The 23769-nt window shown below is 38.0% G+C and overlaps 1 protein-coding gene across 1 annotated transcript in view; it reads right to left on the bottom strand.

The window, feature by feature from the left end:
• The window catches only part of LAMA1 (laminin subunit alpha 1), a 146656-nt gene that overhangs the window by 45309 nt on the left and 77578 nt on the right, over positions 1–23769 (bottom strand). The window contains 12 exon segments of the mRNA XM_075213325.1: positions 2205–2367; positions 3033–3144; positions 6376–6474; positions 9808–9950; positions 10907–11100; positions 15231–15317; positions 15481–15602; positions 16812–16949; positions 17041–17161; positions 18370–18497; positions 20789–20974; positions 21748–21927. Of these exon segments, the coding sequence (XP_075069426.1) occupies positions 2205–2367; positions 3033–3144; positions 6376–6474; positions 9808–9950; positions 10907–11100; positions 15231–15317; positions 15481–15602; positions 16812–16949; positions 17041–17161; positions 18370–18497; positions 20789–20974; positions 21748–21927 (1673 nt within the window).

Raw genomic sequence — 23769 nt, 5'->3', positions numbered from 1 at the left:
GTGCTTACACCATCCTTCCGCCTTCCAATGCCAGCAGATCTTATAGCTCAATGGCCTCTCCTGTCACTCTTTTGATCTCGTCTAGCTTGGTGCCATGGTGTTGGAAACCAGAGTCTTAGGCAAGAGATTCTTCGCAGGAGGCTGCTGGGTTCCTTGAATACAGCCTGTGTAGCATCTTCCGCACCCGTTCTCATTGGTCTGGGACTTGTACACCGTTTGGTGTGAATCACAATGCTTTCACACATCCTTGTGCTGGCTCTCTAAGTTGTTTTCTTTCGCTACTTGGCTCCAATATGAGACTCCACTTTGGTTCTCTCAAAGTGCAGCCTCCGGTGCTCTCTATCTAGCACTGGTTTACAGGATCATGGGAGGTTGTCTTTTCTTCAGGTTCAGCCCCCCTTTGGTTGGACAGGTGAAGGCATGGAATCTAGATCTCATCATCAGAGCGCTTCCTTTGGCCTCCCTTGGCCCTCTGATTTTGGGAAATTATGTCATCCCAGGGTAGGGGTGATCCCTTGGATATCGCCTTGGTTCGCAGGGGTTCGGTGCCGGGAGTGTGGATTGCACTTCCACATTTTACTTCTCCAAGAGGATACAGTGGTGCATCGCACCGGGCAGTATTGGTTCAGAGGATAGTGTCTTTATCTCACTTGACACAGGGGTTTGTGCTTAAGAATTCTCTTATTCTTTCCTCTTTTCATGTGACACTCCTCGTCGGCTGGACGTGGTTTGTGCTCTTCACCGAATCATCTCTGTCCACAAGACAAATGTCCTCTTCATCTTATTAGACACTCAATAGCGGGGTTGGCCAGTTTCCAAATAGTCTCTAGCCCGCTACATCTCTTCCACCATTCTGTTGGATTCTGTTCGTGACCCTCATCCTGTTCAAGTAACTTTTAAAGCTCAATCTCCGGGGGAGTTGGCGCTTCTTAGAAAGCACGTTGGGGTGCTTCACAGGAGCAGTTGTGCACAGTGGCAACGTCCACAACTTCTGCACAGTTCTTAGTGGCATGGCTTTGCATCTGAGCTAGCTTTGGCCGCAGGATATTGCGCGCAGCTGTTCAAGAGCAATCCCTTCCTTAGTGGCAGCTTTGGTATGTCCCAATGTCTCGCAGTGTCCCCCAATGGTAGGAAAGAGAAAAGAAGATTTTTACGCACGTAAAATCGATTTCTCTAACTCCATTGGGGGGCACTGCGCACCTTCCCTTGCTCTGAAAGTAGTGCTGTTTTTGGTGCTATTTTCTGTATTGATTCTCCTTTCTTCCTGGCTTGGTTATACAAAACTGAGGTCTAAGCTGGATAGGAGGGGCAGAGTAGTGGAGGAGTGTGAGGAACAAACAAGTTGATAAGTGCCTAAACTCCTAGTCCCACCTACTATACCCCCAAAGTCTTGCAGTGTTCCCCAGTGGAGTAAGAGAAATAGATTTTACGGTGAGTAAAAATCTTCTTATATGCAGTCTATAATATAGAAATAGGAAGAGTTGGAGTGGATCATGTGTAAGAGATTGGAGGCAAGTACCAGTAAATAAAAAGGGCAAAGCAGAGAATGTGAAGGGAACCCTTAGAAGGTGTTGGGAGTTAATGTGAGTATACTGCCCCTGCTACGGTTGGTGACGGCCTCTGCACTGTTGAAATTTAGGGCTTATATGTTAAAACAGCAGTATTGTAAAAGAAATGGACGGAGTGTGGCTGGAGTTAACTGACAAGAGAGGTTATTAGAATGGGCACATTGCTAATATCTTAATTAGGGTTATCCTAAAATCTTATTTATGTCTTTAGGAAAATAAAGTTAAATACACACATGGTGATTTAATTATCTATGTTTGTTTACTTAGAGCAAACTGATTGAAATTGCTGCATGTGTGGGCTTCTGAGATCAATAAAAAATTGGTAATACATTTGCATCTTGGAAGAGGGAATTGACTTTTTGTTCCCATATAGAACAAAAAGATCTATTAAATAGAGTACATAGAGAAATAAATGATGAAACAGGAAATTGTGCTCAAAAGAAGGTCTGTCACTCCAGAAGAGACGTGCTATCAAGTAGCGCCAAAGAGGAGAAAACACAAGTCACATATTTTGATTATGATACTCTCACCCTAATTGAATTGAATGTAAACAACATACATTTAGTACCGTTTGGTCCACAGTAAATTGTTATATATATATGTATGTATATACATATATATAAAAGCACATCTTACTTTAGGTTTGTGGTAGCCTTGTAATTTTGATCATTAAAGCCTCTTGCACTCATTGACTCAAACTTGGATGAAACATGTTCCTGATAATCCAGCAGTGTATTATTAGACATTTGGAGATCACTGCCTAGTGTATCATTCAAACTTTCTGTGACTTCTATAAGTACTGAAAGAAAGAGAAATGAAATGTTTATAAATAAGCACTCCAGTTACTGTATCTGCATAGAGAGACAATTGAACTATTTTATTCTACTTAAACAAATGCTCATTAAAATACAATTAAAATAAGCCAAACCAAAATAACAGGGACAAATGTAAATGTATAAATGGAAACACATTGGTAACCTGGGCAAATGATGTGGGAAAATTCAATAACTGCATCATTATATATATACTCTTCATCTTAGGTTGCTGGGACATGGAACAAGGTAGGGGTGAAGGAGATGAGGTGTTTACCGTGCCACTCTCCCGGTAACAACTGTGGATTTCCCTGTGAAAAGGGGTAGGAGGAATATGGAGGGAGGGAGGGAGGGGGGGGGGGGGGTCATGGTGGAATATAACCCACTACCCTAATGCAGAAGGAGAAATGTAATATTACATAACAGCTACAACTTTACTGATTAAATATTTTACCCTCTTTATGGAGAAATGGCAATAGTAATATCAATAATTAATCACTTTATCTGCATACAAGAGCTAATAACTCTAATGAAGTGTATGACATATAACATGACTAAAAGAAAACAAGGACGAGCATATATGATCATGTAGCTGTAATGCAAATAACATTTCAAAACTTACATAATATAGCATACATGCAAAAGCTATTACCTTTAATTGTTGCTTGCAGTTTGTCAATAAATCCCATTAGTTCTTGGCCATTGTTCAGCGTTTTGAAGGTGGAATTCTGCACACTTTGACCATGTTCTTTTATCTGTGTCATCTTCCAGACAGAAAAAAATGAGTTGTGACAGATATCAGAAAACCAGAATTGGTAACTTTAAACAACAAGCACAAGGACCAAAACCAAATTGTAGACCAGGACAATCAAATTTTGCATTTGTCATTCAGAATATTATTGCCCCATTCCTTCCAGCATGTATATTTAAAGCATGCTCTAAGGATACTACTGCAGTATTTCTGTCCTGGGCCCCATGGTTTCTGTCCAGCACTCTAGGGGGTATATTTGCTAAACTGCGGGTTTGAAAAAGTGGAGATGTTGCCTATAGCAACCAATTAGATTCTAGTTATCATTTATTTAGTACATTCTACAAAATGACAGCTAGAATCGGATTGGTTGCTATAGGCAACATCTCCACATTTTCAAACCCGCAGTTTAGTAAATATACCCCCAGGGCTCATTCTCTCCCAGTGGCTGTGGTGGACAGTGGGGGACAGTTGCAGTTAGTGAGGTCAATGTGGTACACAATCAGAATGAATGAGTTTTCACTCTGTTTCGCTGCGAGACTGACCCTGTACTACTGCAGAACTTGGTCTTGGAAGACCCTTTTGTTTGTGAAGTGGAGGAGCACAATATTTGTCCAGCTCAGGAGGAAGCCTAATGTTGGGAGGCATGAGTTATTTAATATCATCATAATTATTAAATAAAGAGCTGCACATTTAACAAAATCTTCCAAAGTTCTAATCAGTAAGGGTGGATGTCCAAGTTTGTAATTAGGCAGTGATTTCTCCTGTTTGTTTTACATTAGTAACATTGCAAACATCAAAGTTGTATATCCCAAAAGTACAAAGAGTGCACTAGCTGTACATTGGCTCAGCTATTTGCCCAATCTCACACTTTTCCTTATTCTCACAAATATAAACATTGGAAATTTCTGAATAACTATTGGTAAATGTCACAGTAGCCATGAGGAACGACTTTATACTAAAAGCAAGGCTGTGTTAGGATTTACTGAACTACCATCTCTGTTCAGCTGTTGGTACCACAGAGCTCAACTGTCATTGCTGTTTCAACATCTGGTCAGCTACCCACTGAGCTCAATTGTGATTTCTGTTACCATCTCTGTTTGGCTGCTGGACCCTCTGCACCTAACTTCCAGCATCCTGGACTTCATCATGTCAGGGCTACATAAACTGGCTACTTATTAACCCCAGCGAGAGGGTGGTAAAGTAGCCTTCACCTCCTTCATTGTCCTGCACAATTTGGATCAGTTGTTACTTCCCACTCTCTCATAACCTACCTTAGCTAACACATATTCATTCATATCTATCCATTATGCACCTACTCAATTTACACTCCTTCTCCTATTCAATTTCGTCATACTTCTCTGCAAACTCCGCTTCTCTCTCATGCAAAGTCTAAGCATCATTTCTCCATACGCATTCTCTTGGGCCTCTCTGCTGTTTTTGACACTGTTGATCACTCTCTTCTCCTACACACCTTTCACTCCATTGGCTTTCATGACACAGTTCTTTCCTGGTTCAATTCCTACCTATCGAATCTCTCCCTTTAGTGGTTCTACCTCTGACACATCCTCCCTTCCACTCCCACTGTCTGTTAGATTCTCTTCTTGGCCCTTTACTTTTTTCACTGTACACCTTTTTTTGGGGAACCAATTCGCTAATTTGGCTTTCAGTATCACCTCTACGCTGACGACACCCATCTGTCTTTCTGCTATATACACATGGATGTTCCAATGCTACCTGAAGCTCATTATGTCCAAAACAGAACTTAACATCTTCCCTCCTGCCAGAGTCACCACTTCCCCTCAAATTTCTTTCACAGTCGATAACACAGTCTTCCAAGCCTACTGCCAAGGTGTCACACTTGACTCCGCCCTCTCCTTTACTTCTCACTTCCAGATTATCTACCAGACTTGTTGACTGTACCTTAAAAACATTGCCAGAATACACCCATTTTTTACCCAACATACTACCAAATCTTTTATCTATTCTCTCATCATCTCCCGTTTTGACTACTGTAATCTCCTGCTATATGGCATTCCTGACACACATGTATCCCCCACTTCATCCTAAATACTGCTGCAAGACTGATCTTCCTTTCTCACTGCTTCACATTTGCTACACCACTTTGCAAATCATTACACTGGTTCCCTGTGTCCTCCAGAAGCCAGTTTAAGTTACTCACTCTTACCTACAAAGCCCTCAACAACACTACCCCTGCCTACTTCTCAAATCTCATATAAAAAAAACTCTTCCTCCCAAGCTCTTAGATCTACATCTGATCTGCATTTTGTCTTGTCTTTGGTAACTACCTCTCACTCCCACCTACAAGACTTCTCCCGCGCTGCTCCCCACTTATGGAATTCCCTACCACGTCCAATCAGGCTTTCCAACAGCCTTCCAATCTTTAGACAGTCTCTGAAAACCCTTCTCTTATTTAGAGCTCAACTTATCCCTGATGATACTATTCACACTAATGCATCCTTACACCTGTCCCAATCTTCATTGTGCCTTCTTCCACAAAGAAAGCAAGCTCTCTAATGAGCAGGGTCCTTCATACCCTTTGTTTTCATGTCTCTATTTATTTTGTCTACCTGATTTATATATGTACTGTTTTCCTTACTGTACAGCGCTGCAGAGCACTATGGTGCCTTACAAAGATATGATAATAATAATAGATGTAAATGATCCACTGGGCATTACCAAGGAACAGATAAATAAATAAAGAAGTAATTTTTCAATCTATCTTGCTTTACTGAAGTTTAAACACTGCATTTTATCTTGTGGATCTGCCTCAGCCTTAGGGCTTTAGTTCTGCAGCTCAGACATAAATGTGAATAAAACGTAAACTCTGCACCAATATTATCCTGCAATATTATTTTTATTATTATTAATATTACTTTGGGCACTTTATTATGACTGTTTTGAAATTATCTCTCACATTTTAAAAGGTTTCAGTGTCAAGCAACTTTATTTGCACATAATAGGTGGCTAAACTATGTTTAACAGATGTACAGCAGATGGCTATTAATCACAATGGTTTTGCAAACAAACATGGAGTGTATTAAACAGTATAAACTGTTTTGCTTTGTCATTTGTAATGTGAGTGCACAAAAAGATTCACATGAATTAATGAATTAAGTCAAATAGACCAGAACTTGCATTTGCTCTAACACTGCAGTAACATATTTTCATTATTTACTGAATCCTCTATGACAGATTTCTATAAAGACAATGTGCTGATACTCACTCTCTTATATAGTCTGTCCGTGTCTGTAGATACAGCAACCAGTTGTCCCATTGCTTTGTCTAGGGTTTGTGTAGTATTATCATTTGCGTTGACAGATACCTTTAAAACAATCCAAAGCAATTTTGGCATAAATAAACTGTCACATTAGCTTTGACAACATGCAAAATTAATTGTTTTCTTGAAGTGGGTGGTGTATATCATACTTGCCAACTCTCCCGGAATGTCCGGGAGACTCCCGAACTCCCGGGAGAACAGGCAAGTATCACGCAAACAGCAACCTGCTGTCAAAATGACGCGATTTGCGGTGAATCGCGTCATTTTGGTCCTGCCCCCGCGTCAAAAATGGCATTTTGTCGCTGGGGGGGCAGGGCTAAAATGCCACGACTCACCGTGCCCCACCCCTCCCGCCCTCCAACCACGCCCCCCTGCCCAGGTTCTCCCACAATGAAGTTTTAAAAGGTTGGCAAGTATGGTGTATATTTACAAAAAAATAAACGCATTACATTAAGCCAAGTGTTGCCTGGTATAAATACACTGAATAACTCATATTAATAATAGTGGGAAATCTGAAATGTGCATGTTAATCATATTGTTTCCACCAGCAACACTACGGTCAGATTTGATGGTATATCTTTGGCGATTTGACCTAGGTATAATCCAATTGCAAGATCACTGTTAGAGAATGCTTATAGGTACATTTAAGAATGTTTTATATATTTAGCAGTCACAGAAGCATAATTAACTCACTTTTAAATGACATAACATTAAAGATTAATAACACAGAGTTATTAATTATTCTAAAAAACAATATTTATTCTGGATCTCTCTTCCTGATGAATAAAACAAGGAATGTCTATGTTGGAAAAATGTTTTGATCAAAGTGTAGATGCAAAACACATTTCCTCCCAGGTTCATAATTAGGTCCCTAGAGGCTGTATTCCATTGGTGTATATTGCTTTTATTATACTTGACACCAGCTAAGGAAGCAGCATGATAGGTTGTATTAATTTATATTTACAAAACGATATAGTGAAAACAAAATCATTAGTTTCAATCAGTGCTCATCTACTCAGTAAACCACTCATGTACCCTGATCCAGGTTCTACCAGGCTAAGTGATTGGCATTTGCCTTGACTTCAGTCTTTTTGGACTGTGAGTAAATGAGTTAATATTGCACATTGTAATCTATAATGTATATCTGATTAAAGGAGGAAAACTCAAATATATTGTTATTTTTTGAGACTATATACACTTTTAGAGAACGCCATCCGTGTGCCCCTTTCATTAATGCCAGATCTTAAAGAACATTTGCATATATTAACAAGAATAGGTTAAATATGCATTCAAACTGAACATAAACTCCATAGGCCCGAGCCATTAAGGCACGTATTTAGCGATTTTGAGCGTAAAATCACTCTGCGCAGAACTGGGAGGTATGGCCGTTAAAAGCAACCCTGTATGCTGTGAGCATGGACGCAACGGTACGATTTCTGGAAAGGAATGGACAGGGAAGAGGTGTTTGGCCATCGTCAATTTACAGTGAGGGCATGTCAAGCTTGAGCACACGCAGCCACGTCCGAATCAAGCTCTGGGCATTTCAAAGCTACTTGTTTTTCTGCCGTATCCCTTGTACAGGCTACATGGCTAAGTCTAAGTCCTGAGTCCAAGTGATGTCAGTGTCGTGTACATGCTATAACGTGTAATCAGAAGCAACTGTAAAAATGTATAAAAAACATTTTTTTTTAAATTTTCGTTTATAATCATAAATTACTATATTATTGACAGGTAACATTTATTGCTTTATATTTTTTTGTGTGCGTTGTTTTGTGATTTTATATATTACACATAGGTATTGTACATAACCTGTAGTGTCTGGTCTATTTGAGCAGAGTAAAACTACACCTGTAGTCAACACCACACGTATCTTTAGGTCCGTTCCTTGCTGAATTCGGAAGTACGGAGAGCCGATTTACATGTAGTTTATAACAAACGCACAATGCGCGCAGTATAGGTGCCTTAATGAAGGTACCTATATATCCATATATATCCTATATATCCATAGTCACAAAAATGTTGCAGCAATGGAAAATTAATTCTGTAGCTCTTCAAAACATATCTTCTATCAGACATAGCAAAAACAGTTTGGTTTAGCAAACAAAATTATGATTTACACTGTACCTACTTGTTTTGCCTATTTAAAAATATTTTGTTTATAGTAACTACTGAATAAGAAACCGCTTGAATATTGTTGCATAGGAAAGCACAGAGCTTATGTCTCTGCCCCTAAAGGAGTATATATTCCAATAAACAAAAGATTATTTTGGATAAAAATCCAACATAACCAATTTTTACCGTTTCATGAGCCTTTTTTATTTGTATTATAATATTTACTACAATTGCTTTTCTAAACAATTCTCAAGTTGATCCTCCAAATTGTATTTTACCCACCAATAAAAATCAAAGTGCATATTAAAATGATATTTCCTTGTAGCCTTCAGCAGTTCTAGAGCATATACACTCTGAAATAAGACATGATTAAAATGTAGCATACAGAGTTCTTAACGGCTTCCTCTTTAGAAATCCAATTTAAGCGCTGACTCTGTCACCATAAATATCACAAATTAAATTTCTTCTACTTTGTTCCATCTGGACATCATCATCTACAGACCATCTACGAGGTTTAATTACATTTCTAGACAAAGTGATTGAGGGGAATATCAGGAATTAGAAGAAAACAAAGAGTGACCATAAACAAAACTCCTAAAAACTTTTATTACAGCTTTGTCATCAAAGACAGCAATATGATGATGTGTAAATAAATAGCATCACAAAATACTTGCTAAAATAAGTGTTGTATTTCATAACAGAAATACTGAACACATTTGTTCATATCAATGAATAATAGAAAAGTAATAATTCAACTTATTTTGTCGCTGCTTTGCAGAAAAGATGGTGTTGTCCATTGCAGTTAATAAAACTCATTTGTCTACTACTATTTGTATTTAAAAGCAAACATCTATAAGTTGTACATAAATAATGCAGTTAAATGGATCACTAAATACATAAATGTTGCAAGTTGTCAGGACATAAAGGTCTACTTGCCCAATGAAAGAGCTTTTGAGTGGGATGTACCATAGAGTGCTCCCGGAACAGTCGTGAAAGCACTCAGCGGCGAAGTAACTTTACAGGTTTTTCAATGCACCACATAGAAGTGCGCAAAAAAATGAGCGATATTACGGGTGCCGTAGTACATGGAAATGAGATTCTGAGAGATTCAGTGAAACGTGATTTCACCAGCGGTGCTCAAAGTTTTGCATATAACTGTGTATAAATTCTTCAAAAAGCAAATGTGATAAAATATTGTTATAAAAAGTGTATATTTAATATGAACTTATAATGTTGCACTGTAATAGACTGAATATAAGTGTGTACCTTTACATTCAGAGCCATGTTTTCCAGGTTCGACATAAATCCATGAGGCACAGTGACGATTCCAGTGATGTTTACAGAGAAAATGATCCGATGCAAATCATCCAAATCATCAAGTAATGGTCCTGAGCAGTCGTCATCACATGCTATATACAGACACAACATTAATGCAATATATTACATATTAGAGATATCCAATCCCCCAAATTCCCTTCTCATGAGGCCAAACCACAGTGATTAGCATTGTGCCTATAAGCGATGGGGCTGTGGGTACATCTTTACTCCAGATGATATGATAAGACGAAAAAGTCTATATTGTACAGGATCAGAAATTCAGATGTAGCCATTTTCCCACAAATGGATTCCATTAAAGTAGAATTTAAGAATTGCACGGTAAGATTAACATATGATTGTGAAGTATAAATTATTTATTCCTGCTGTAGAATGTATGTGGGTCAGACCTTCTTATAACATGCATGTGTCATTAACTCAATTGTTTTTAAGGGCATGTAATTATTAACTAAACTTCTTCGTAGATACTATCAAAAAAGCTACATCTTAAGGAGCTAAGAAATTACTATCAAATATAGTAAATAGGAATAAAATAAAACATATAACCAACACTTTGCTTTTTTGCTCTAAACTGTTGCATCTTATACATCCTATACAGTAAGTTCTGTTTGTGGTTTCTTTTCAGTGTTCTCCCCAGCACCTATTTCCTGGATGCTCCACCCGGCTGTTTTTACTTGCCACTCATCTCTTGGAGCCCAACACAGTCCTATTATAATAGAATAAACCATTGTTTCTTCTATTATAACAGGTGATATAACTATGTGAGCACTAAAGCCAGCAGTGTGTGTTAGACCACTGACCACCAGTCTGACCAGTCCTGGCAGGTGTGGGCAACAAACTCCAACATTTTTCATTATTATTGCAAAGTGTTACAACTTCCCCCATCTGGCTACTTCTTAATGCCCCCAGGCTGGCAACATTTTCTGGGAAGAACACTACTTTTGCCATAACATCAAAGCAGCAAACATTTAATGACGTTTAAAATTTAATAGAGGAACACTGCATTATCTTTAACAATAAATAAACTTACATATGCACTGTTGGTCCAGCAGAATATGCCTTACTTCACACGTGTCACAAAGACGTCCCGTCACCCCCGGCTTACAAATGCATTGACCAGTTCCTCTATCACAGTGATTACTCAATGAGCCACTTGGATTGCAATCACATAACTCACAGCTACCACTAGGCTCAGCTGGATTACCAAAGTAACCAAGAGAACACCTACATGTGACAAAACAATGAATTATATTAATAAATATAACTGGTCATCATTACAGAGCATTTCATGACCTTGGGTTAGATTTACTATAAGGAAACGTGGTGTGTTACCCATAGCAACCAATCAGATATTAGGTATCCTGTTCTAGAAAGTACTATGCAAATGATGGCTAGAATCTGATTGGCTGCTATAGTCAACATCTCCACTCTTACTTTTGAAGGTTCAGTAAATCTACCCTCTTGTGCCTTAGACCTTATGTTTACTAAATACATAGAAATTTCACACTGCAAGTATATAAAGATAAATTAACTAAGAGAAATTAAGCCCCCAAAATTTATACACAGAAGTATTTGTAATGTGTAATGTACAACATTTAATTAAATCTCAGGCAGTAGTGAATCAAAATAAAAAAGGGGGTACTGGGCAGTGCTTTGTTAGTCACTAGAACACTGCGCTCCAATCTTGATCACTGTTTCAAAATTACATTTCCATTGGAACATTCAGCAAGCTCCTCATCCCAAGTGTATAATGAGGTTAAACCACAAACATTTTGCAAAAAATAGCAATTTACTGGAATATCTATTGCCCCCCACCACAAGTTCTGGGGCTAAAACCTGATATGGCCATATTACAATCTGTAATTGTGCTCATCATCTTTTGAACTGGGAAATTATCTGAATATTTTTTTCACTGTGAAAGGTATTACGATGTATATACTTAGTGTTAAGAATATTTTAGAATGTTCAGTAACGAGTGGCAATTTTTTAATGGCATTCTAACATAAAAATGTTTTTTGCTTTATTGTATTTACAGGGGAACTCATATACTAAACCTAGTTTTACAATAAATTACTAAAAAGGCAATGAGAATTATGTCTGCTAATTCTTAGGCTCCTCTCTGTCATATTTTTTGGATCTCTCTGCCCTGATGTAATACCCACCTGTGATGTCATACCACCTCTTACCACTAGGTCAAACACCAAGTTATTGTATTGTGAAAGAATTATCCCACATTAATGCAGAGAATCAAAGCAATGTTTCTAGAAAAAACAAGTCTATTCTGATAACTATGGGAAGACATTGCAGATCACCCTCTACTAATGCATACACACTTTATTTTAGGTCTACCATCTCCCATAACATCATTTTATGTGTGATCTTTTAAAGACCATGGAAGCAGAAGGTCTGCTCTATTAGCTTTCTTAAGAACATAACTTTGAAGCCACACATTAAGTATAAGGATTTGTTTACTCACAATAACAGTAAAAAGAAAAGAACACGTCCACCTTCATGGATTTTTGGGAGGGGAGAGTCTGTTTTGTAAAAATAACCCCTTCCCTACTCTTAGGGTTATATTTACTAAACTGCGGGTTTGAAAAAGTAGAGATGTTGCCTATAGCAACAAATCAGATTCTAGCTGTCATTTATTCAGTACATTCTACAAAATGACAGTTAGAATCTGATTGGTTGCTATAGGCAACATCTCAACTTTTTCAAACACACAATTTAATAAATATACCCCTTAGTGTTTAAATACACTCCTTAGCAACAGGGGCTGGCTGGGGCGGGGGGCAGGGGGGCAGATGTCCCCCGGGCCGGACCCAAAAACACTATTTTGGGCCGGCTTTAACTTCACTTACTCGGTGGCTGGCCCCTTCTACGGGACCAGCCACCTTCTCATTGGCTGCTGCTGCCGACTGCCCATCCTCCCTCCCAATAGGCCGGCTGTGACATGGGGCGCGCACCACATGATAGGTGCATGTCAGAAGACTGCAGAGCAGAGCGTGCGGCGCCTATAGAACAAGGTAAGTGCGGGGGGGGGGGGGGCGGGGGGATGTCAGCAGTATCGTGTATGTATGTGCGCCAGTAGCATTGTGTATGTATGTGTGTCAGTAGCATTGTGTATGTATGTGTGTCAGTGTCAGCAGTATTGTGTATGTATATGTGTCAGCAGCATTGTGTATGTATGTGTGTCAGTAGCATTGTGTATGTATGTGTGTCAGCAGCATTGTGTATGTATGAGAGTCAGTGGCAGCAGCATTGTGTATGTATGTGTGTCAGTGTCAGCAGCATTGTGTATGTATGTGTGTCAGTAGCATTGTGTCTGTATGTGTGTCAGTAGCATTGTGTATGTATGTGTGTCAGTGTCAGCAGCATTGTGTATGTATGTGTGTCAGTAGCATTGTGTCTGTATGTGTGTCAGTAGCATTGTGTATGTATGTGTGTCAGTATCATTGTGTATGTATGTGTGTCAGTAGCATTGTGTATGTATGTGTGTCAGTATCATTGTGTATGTATGAAAGTCACTGTCAGCAGCATATTGTATGTATGAGAGTCAGTGGCAGCAGCATTGTGTATGTATGTGTGTCAGTGTCAGCAGCATATTGTGTATATATATATATGTGTATGGGGCCAGTATATTGTATGTGTGTGGCATACAATATACACACAGCATATTATATATGTGTGTGTATGTGTGTGTGAAAGGCCAGTAAATGAATGCAAAGTGTGTAGGGGGCAGTAAATGAATGCTGTGTGTGTGTGGGGGGGGGGGGGGGGAAAGGGGGGCAGTGAATGAATGTAGTGTGCGTGGGGCCAGTAAATGAATGTAGTGTGGAAGGGAGGGGGGGTCTTAATATAATGTGGGGTAGGCTATTAATTTAATTGCGGAGTGCAGGTGGGGGCTAATTATTGGGTGCTATTTTATTTGTGGGGTGATGGTGGGGCAATTTCATTTAATAGTGGGGCCTATGAATTTATAAAGGGGTAATTAGACCTTTAATTTAATGCTGGGGTGGTTTGGGAGCTATTTATTAATTGTGGGCTGGTTGTGGAAAATGAGGTCTATTTATTAAATGTGATTATGAATTATTTAATGCCTGTGATTGTTGTGTGAAATGGTAATATTTGTTAAATGTAAATGCTATTTAAATTATTATTGGAGCTGTTTGGAGGGAGGGAAGTAGGTTAATATATTAAATGTGTTTGCTATCTAATGGCAGGGTTGGTTGGAGAGAAAAAGATATATTTAGAAAATGTGAATATTATTTTAATGTTGTGGCTGGAGGGAGGCCTAATTATAAAACGTGAGTGCTATTGTTTTAACATCGGGACTGGTTGGAGTTTTTTAAGTTTCATGTACCCATTTTTTTTCCATATAGGGCCTCCAACATTCCAGGATCCAGACAACCAGCAAATGAGCTAAAGTAACCAGCAGCCACAAGTGGTGACAGTGGCAAGACAGGTAGGAGAGAGCAGGACAATCTGCCAACTGTCCTGAATCTGGTGAGACAGTCCCGAACTTGGGTGACTGTTTCGCTTAGGACAGTTGGGAGGTATGTCCCGCTTCACCATGTACTGCTCGTGAAGGCAGAACTGTGTGCATCGAACAGTAGTGCACACAGTATTGCCTGTGTATTTGTCTAAAATGATAACCATGTTACATCATAGGGGGTTATCCTGTCTAATGTGCCCAGGTCCCCTAGAGCCTTAATCCAGCTCTGGGTGGCATAAAAATATATATATGGATTAAGCAACACTACAATAGCCTCTTTTTATATAGATAAATATATATTGTACCAAAACCACCATTTAAGGATGGGCCGCTACTGTGTGCTTGCCCCCCGGGCTGGAATCTGCCAGCCCTCCCCTCCTTAGCAAAGTACGATTTGGTGAAGAGGACTGATCTTTAGTGGGTCGGCTGTATGAAGTCCTCTGGATAAACCTAGCCTTTGGGTATATTTTGCACATTTACCTCCCTTCCCCTAACTTATCTTTACACAGGTAGCACAGGAACATTCATTCGGCCCTACAGCAGTCACAGAAGAACACTACAAGGAGCAGTCAATGTGTAACCTGTGACACTAACATTACACACACACACTAATCATTGTTTCTTTCTCAAAGTTACTGAGGGACAGTAATTACAAAGATACTTTAATAAAAAAGAACTTGTATAAGAGAAAACGGTAAATCATGGTTACAATTATATAATTTTCCCACATATTGTTTTTGTGTTCTGTTTTCAATGCGATAAGAGAATGAGCAATAAGTGGAATGATTAATAGGAATAGAAACACCTAAATTCAATGTTCTACATCTAGGTATTATTATACAAGGAAAGCGTCACTTACTGTTCACAATATTTTCCCTCATATCCAGGCAGACAGGCGTCACAACGGAAATCATTATTTCCTTCAAGTACACAAGAAGGACTAAAACTGAAAGAAAATACAATACAAGCTATCAATATTGTGACATATCTCTGAATACATATGTATAATGTACACATACAATGAGAGACAGGCAGAACATACATTCAATAAAACCTCCATGCACAATAACGTACATTTCATTCCACATAGTAAAGTATGTGGGTGTTACCTTATCGAATTGCCTTTTGGGCAGGCACAGAGTGAGCAATCTGAAATTGACCCTGTCACTTTGCCGTAGTAACCGAGGGCACAAACATGGCAATTATGTCCAGTGGTATGATCTCTACAACCCTGTTATATGAAAAAGTAAATATTTAAATTAATATTACTTCAATATAAAATAAACATAACAACTGTGCAAATATAAAAGCACATTAGTAGTCAGCTGAATATATCTATTTATCTATATATTTATATATACAGATATATATATATATATATATATATATATATATATATATATATATATATATTCAGCTGCCTACTAATGTACATATATACGTACTAATGTATACATTCATATATGTACATATATATGTGTGTTTGCATTCATATATATGTGTATATATATATATATATATATATATATATATATATATATATATATATATATATATATATATATACTTACATAGTGAAACACCATCATTACATGGTATAGGGAAACAGAAATATTAACTGTTATGGAAATATCTAGAATTGTAAATGTACCCCATCTTTATGGAATAATTAACATTAAAGCTATAATAAAGGTATATATTTTTTTACTGTATATAGTTATAGTCAGCTTTTTCAGTTAGGGAGTCGGTAGGTGTAAATGTCATTTCATAGTTCCTATACTGTTTGCAAGTGCTGGGCAACCTGGTAAACTTAATGGGCCAACACATGACCCTATTTCCTCAAATGGGCTGTAATTTATATTTGCGAGGATGTATTTAACCACCCTTTCTTACTGCACCACTTACACCTGTGTTCACACCTAGTATTTCAATTCAAAACCTAAGAGACAGGTTCACCCAGCACATGTTACAGATTAATCAGGGATTGGTGAAACTATCACCAGCCAATCATCAAATCACCTAACAACTGAGTAGTAAATACAGGCTCTTTCTTAGCTTCCAGAATGAACATGAAAAAGGACTAAGGGTATAAATTGATAAGGAGACCTCATGTGAGCCCCTCAAGGGTTGCATGTGTCGCCCTACCCCTGCCTATCACTGCTCTATTTATTACATTTTAGTCTTGGTCCAGATTTTAACAAATGGAGATTTATTGACTTTACTAGTGTGGTCTTACTAGTTTTCATGTTTTGTTACCAATCCATTTCACTATGAGAACATAATTAGTGCACAAAAAAATTGCTATTCTAGAAACTGCCATTTCTGCTTTATTAAATTATCAGGGCACAGAAAGCAGTCGATGCGTCATTAAATGGATTAAAGTTAGTGTAACAACGATGCCTGTATATATAACATTTATTTCTAGCCACATGAAACATACCATGCATTCTCCAGTATCTGGATGACAATTCTCACTGTGGTTACTGCACTGACAAGGTACACATGGGGCGATCAATGCTTGTAATCCTCGTACATTTATTTGTGTCAGTTTCTCTCTGTAGAATCCAGGTGCACAATCCTGATCATTAAATAGATAGACATGGTTATATGAGGTACATCCATTTACCCCTAAATGAACCCAAAGCATCAAAGAAAGTCCTGCAAATCACCTGACATGACAGTCCTGTATAGCCTGAAGGACATTCACAGATCTCTATAAGATGTGCTGCTTCATGACCAGAATGCATGTCTGCTGCTTCCACTGCTAAGTCCATTGAGATATTCGATATCCTAAGAATCGTTAGAAATAAGAACTAAGATCTGCATAGGAACGAAGGATATTAAAAGCTTTGCTGTATCTTTAACTGAGCTGTTCTCTGGAGTGTTATTGGTTAACTATTTTGGTACGCCCATCCGGTGTTATAGGGGAGGGGTTCAGAGGCTATAAGTTGGATGGGCGGAGTTTTAGTCAGCCTTGCAGATCTGCATGTTGCCCACCCACCCTCCCTGTTTCGTTGGTTCATAAGAACATGAAGAATCGGATGGTTACTATTCAGGATGGGTACCAGTTGCTGGTGGTGGTCATAGTTGTCCGCGAAGATGGATTGAGTATTTGCCGGAAAACGCAGTTCAGTCGACGGTCAGTGGTTGTTTGGGCGCACATTTTTGGTATTGGGCACGTTGAACCCGCCTCTCTTCGAGTGAATCGGCTATTAGTCTCGGTTCAGGTACCGCCTCTGTGGGTTGCCCTGTGGCTGCTTTCCGTATAGCCCGGAGGATGGGCGGGTTCGGTAGAATTGGGACGGAGTGCCCCATCCAGGTAGATATGTGCGCCCGGGGTGTAATTGGTTGTCCCCCACTTGAACCCAGGGGTTTAGTTGCCCCGGATGAGTCCTAAGGAGATGCTGGGACAGTTGGGTTTTGCCTGGCACGCATCGGACTGACTGCTTTATTCTCCTCCGCCATAGTTAATAAATTAATTTAATTTTTCCACATTTAAGTCTCGTGTCATTACTTTAAGGTAATAGTTGAATAGGACGAAGAAGGTAAAAGAGTTTAAGATATCAGACATAATCCTTTTATAGTATACAGGTGACTACATAGCTTCTTAAATACAGAGACTCTGCAGCTTATCTGCTAACATTGCAATCACATGAAAATTCTGCAATAAACCATAACAACCAATCTTACTATAGAGAGATAAAAGATAATTGCTGATTGGTTGCTGCGGTTCAGTGCAAGTTTTGCACCTTAATGCAATATTAGTAAATGAGCCCTACTGAATATGAACCTAAAATTGCATTACATCTGCATTGCGGCATCAGAAAAACTGACACTTTTTCAACCCAGGTTGTATTTAAAACAATTTTACTAGTGCACATGTATCTAGGAGTTTAATGATCACATTCTGGAGCTGGTCAGAGCAGATTTAACAATAAAGAGCAATAGTGGCGTTTCCTCTCTGTGCATATATAATAGTTATTTGAGAAAATACATACCTGCTCTGTTGTAATCCATAGCCATAGGATGCTTTTATAAGAATGTAATCAATGTTGCTTAGAACAGACATGAAATCCATCCTTGTAACTGACTCGCCAGACATAAATTTATAGTATTTCCAGTTATTCTGCAGTAGGGAATAAAAAACCCCACAGATTTACGTTCTGAAGCCTTTGTGAATGGATGATTTAAAAAAAAAAAAAAGACCAGAACACAGGAAGATATAACAAACTACCAATGGCAGGGCTGTTTGGCATTTATTTATACAATTAGCTCTTCAAGTCAAGTAGCTATCTATAGTTGATTATATATAAATCTGAGGGATAAAATGAAAAAAGTGGCAAAACCACTGTACACAATAATAAAATATTTATTGAACTAATAATAACCAAAATTCAAATAACATAAATACAATGAAAAGTAAAATACAACAAGCCCTATGGAGGCAACTAGTCTATCAGTCATAGAGAATAACACAACATTCTTGAAATTATGTAACAGTTCAGGCAATAATATTAAGCACAGAGCATACTACAATACTGAACATGTGTCAGTGGCATAATGCGCTGTCTTTTAATCTGAAAAACTAATGTTCATCAAAACCCTATGGGGGGGATGTTATTCGGAGCATAGTGCCACCAAAGCCTCATGCTATGAGACTCTGCTGCAATCTTCTGGTTGGAATCTCTGCTCATTTTCCTTTGCACCTCATTGTAGTGCGATGAAAAATGAGTGGAGATTCCTCTACCATAATTGCCGGAAATGCAAGAAAGGGCACATTAAGAAAGGCTCCGGCAGTGGGTAACTGAATTTCCCACTTTAAGTTGCTTCAGTTTCTTTATTTCAAGCGATTAACTCTAGAATCAAAAGTAGAAGTGAGCGTGAAGACCTTAAATACATCTGGTGCAAATGCACGGACACCCAGTGTATGCTACTTGGATTTAAAGCTAAAGTATTTCAGTTACTATTTTCAATGGATAAGAAAAGTGTTTAATGAAGCGGCCGGATGTCCAAGTTATCAACATCCTTGGTGGTAACAGAAGAAAGAATATAGGGGTATATTTACTAAACTGCGGGTTTGAAAAAGTGGAGATGTTGCCTATAGCAACCAATCAGATTCTAGCTGTCATTTATTTAGTAAATTCTACAAAATACCCCTAAGTGTCTTTGTAACGAAACCGTAGCACAACTTTTGTAGGAATCTTTTGGAGCCCTTTCTTGTCACATTTAACAAAATTATACATACATTGGGTAGAGGACATTTTTAACACTGAAGTAAATGTGGAATAACAGAGTACAAAACGATCATTCAATCTGATTTCTATTGAATTGTTAAAGAATCTATACACATGTTGGTGACAAGCTATTCTATACTATCAAAGATAAAAGGCCACATTGATAATTGGATCACTTTTGATCAGATTGAATCTTGGGCACTGTACTTTTAAAGTCTATTGATCTTACAACTGAGCAACACTTTTCATGCAATGAAAATGTATATTTTACTTAGATCTGATTGAAAATGTTTGTTAAAAATTTACCAAAAATCTTATATTTGGATCCAGCAAATCATTTAGTAAATTGGTACTGATTCAGCTGATAAAAAGTGCCCTCTATAGAATCAGAACACACACTGACAGTGACAAGCAAATGAAAAAGAGCCAAATCGGTCACTCTACAAAAGTAGCAGCTTCACACTCATGATCCCTGGTTTTATGAAAGGAGGACTTCTATCAGAGTCTCTTTAGTGAATCTTGACTTCCGTACAGCTCTACCTATTAAACTGTTGCAGTCTATACGGCTCAGACTGAACCCTGCAGAGTTTTGTCAGTTTAATAGAGTATGTATCTTGAAAAATCGTGGTGAATAATGTCTTAGATGTCACATACATTATACAAATCAGAGCAGGTTTTTTTTTTGGTATCTTAGATCTGTCTTTCAGTTCAACCAGAGTTTTAAGTTTAGTGTTTTTCATTAATATAATTTATTAGTAATTGTGGTTTCAGATAATCTGCAAATACATTATGCTTAAAGACCTAGAAAATTGCCTGGCTCAAGATATTCCTGTTTTTACATTGCAGTAGGTGTGGACCCAGATCACTAGGAAATTGTCCGTCGTATTACAGTGTCTAATAAATTCTGCGGTAGGTGTGGCTATAAATAATATATATTTTATACTTATACCAACTTTTCTATTTGTTTAGCAAGTCTTAAAAATACCTTTTCTAACTATAAAACAGCAGTGTGTGTTTCACTTATGGTGACAGCAATATGCCTGGAAGAAAATAATAAACTACAACATTCACAAATACATATGTCTAGTACTGGGAGTTCACAAAACACAATTTTGTCATTATTTGCAGAGCTCATGAACCAGATTTAAATGCCATTATTTAAATGCACACAATTCTTACTTACCTCCCTCAGGTTGATTTGCATCTCACTCTTCACTCCATTTGTAGGGTTTGGCTTGTCCATATAAATAACAAGCTTCCTGAGAGGTCCACCTTTCATTATTATCTGTGGCTCAGAATCTGCAGAACCAGAATCAGCCTGTGCGTAATATGTAACAATAAACTTTATCATCCCTCCGTAAGACAATATCTGGGAAGAGAAAAGCAAAAGAATACCTAAGACCTAAGTAAAAGGTTGACATAAACATTCTTTTGGAGAAATATTGACCCTAAAACAGCATATAATTACAAATATGTACACATGATAACAAACTCTGATACATCAATAGAGCCTGAAAGAGATATACAGGTGAGAGAAATATAAAATACACCTTATGCTACAAACTAGCTCTCTCATTGAAAAATACATACAGTAGTTTATAGAGTATTTAGAGAATAGAAGCTAATTACAGAGGATTCGTAATGTCTCCACACAACAGAGAGTATCTTGGCTTCTAATGCTACAAACGTGTCAATTATTGTGCTGAGATATTGGCCAGAACATAAACAGGCATTATAATTTAAAAAGAATACATCTCTAACTACAAAGTACTTAAAGAAGGATTTACCCTCAACTAACAGAATGGGCGGTAACCAACAACTGATAATGTATAGTAGTCTGCAAAGAGTATAGCAGCTTGTATTATTTAAAAACATGGGGCTTATGTTGAGTTGAACACAAATTGCGTTTTGGAGTGTAATATGCTGTTTCACTTCTGCGCAAGCGCACAAAGCTCTAGTCCCTAAGCTAGTGGTTTGTGCGCATATTCATATGTAAAAAAGCGTATTATATGCCAAAAACATAATTTGCGTTCAACTCACAATGTTCCCCATGATCTCCAATAGTCTACACATTCCAGTTTTATGAAAAACTCACTATTCTACCATTTGGAATTGCAATAAAGCACAAAAACTTTTACTTACCTTATCACCAAGGAACTGTGCTGGCAACTGCCAATAAAATATGTCTGACAAAAGGTTCTGCCGAATCACTGATGCGTCTAACAACATATCAACAAATTCAGAAAATACACCATCTGTAGTTCCCTTCATGTCATCCAGAGAGACAACACGGAGCAATGACTGGTCTGGAACCAGCGAGATCTAAAACGGAATCAGAAATGTAACCTTTATTTATGTATCTGATTAGCTAGGCAAACTACACAATAAGGCAAAGGCAAACAAAGCTATGCCTCTAAGAAAGAAACAACACTTTTTATTTCAGGCTTTAATGTTTACATCTCTTATAAGATAGTCACTCCCTGGTGAGAAGAATTGTGTAAATTCTGCATCTGCAAGAAGTACAGCTGTGGCGCTATCAACAGGTCCAATTTTATTCTCGCTTCAGCTGCACTTATCAGGGGGACATTTTTCTATTCCAGGTCCATATCTTGGCAAAGGCCACATAGGTCCAGACCAGCAGAAACACATGGTTGGCACTTTGCTCACTTGGCTTGTCATTATTTTTTTTGTACATTAAAAATGTACCTTACAGTAAGCAAAGATGGGGGGCCTGAGTCATTAAGGAGAGCAAAGCTTAAAAAATGAGTAACTGTGCACCTGGGCAAAACCATGTTACATTGGAGGGGTAGGGAAATTTAAAATGTGGGGATAGATTTATAATTGAGATAGGGCATGACCTAGAACAACTTTACATTTTAATGTAAAAATAAAGGTACAAGTATATGTGTGCTAGATTAAAAAACAGCCAGTATTAAACTTATGTGCAAAATAATAAATTAATTTGCTCCCTGTCATGAACATAGAGATCTTACAGTTATTTATAAGGGTTAACCCATCACATAATTGTGGGGAATAAGGCCTAAATCATAACTGCAGTGTAAATATGTTATATCAAATGAATCCATTGATAAGATGAACTACTAAAGTGTAAAATGTGAAGACATAGTCTGATTTGATGGCTCTGCACATTCCAGTGTGAGAAGATAGGAGTGTCACCTGTGGCAGCTTCAAAGTGCCTCTGCTGTGAGATATATCCTGGCCTGTGATGAAGTTTTGACACCTGAATAGACTTTTAGGAACCATTCAGCATGGTGTCTGGCTCAAAGAGGCCATTTGCTGATTTAGGCTATATGTGATATAGACAAAAAGAATTCAGTTTTAAAATATGCCACTTAAAATCAATAAAAGTAGTGATCAACCACATATTCCTCAATAGCATGATGAAGGGCAGCTCATATGTCAAATTAAGAATTCTGCAACACAGAGAAGTTAATGAAATGAGTGTAAACTCTACGAATAAAGTTTATTTAGGCGTGTTTGGTATCAGAAGATGGACAAATTCATAGGGGATTTATGAATAATAAAATTGGGTCTGTGTAATACTCCACAGAAAAGTTAGGTCACATAGTAGAATTGGGTAGTAAATCAGACAACATGCAAATGGTGATTGAAAAAAGTATCACATACCACAACCCCAGGGGGTGGGAAAGGGTGTAAAGGTGTCTTAAAAAGCTGAGACCAGTTACAGCAAATTGTCAGTCTTTTGGGAAATCAATCATTCATTAATAAGCTGTCCATCTTCAAGCCAATTTCCCTTGGCTCAGAATATAACACTTCGATGTAAGTTATACTCTGAATATAATCCTTTTTACTTTAAACTGTTTTGCTTATGTATGTTATGTCAACTTATTACTTTTATCAATTGTTTTTTTATATCTGAATGCCCTGTACTTTTGTAATATTAAATCTATAATTTAATATGTGGCATCCTTGATACTCAAACGAATCCATTAGCCTGTTAAGAAGAATATAGCTCGACCAAGTTAACCCTTTGAATGCCCGTGTGTGATTTGTTGATACATTTAATTAACAAGCTTAGTATGTGCTTGTTTTTACATTTCTGCAACAGTCTGGAGGTGTGAAGAGTTAACCCTGTGTTTGCTGGTGGGGACCTTGTTAGCCTGTGGTAGCTAGAAGCCTTGT

This window comes from Mixophyes fleayi, chromosome 5 (assembly GCF_038048845.1).
Source record: "Mixophyes fleayi isolate aMixFle1 chromosome 5, aMixFle1.hap1, whole genome shotgun sequence".
In the NCBI taxonomy this organism is placed as follows: Eukaryota; Metazoa; Chordata; class Amphibia; order Anura; family Limnodynastidae; genus Mixophyes; species Mixophyes fleayi.
The sequence above is the reverse complement of the archived record's forward strand: the minus strand, read 5'-3'. Positions and strand labels throughout refer to the sequence as shown.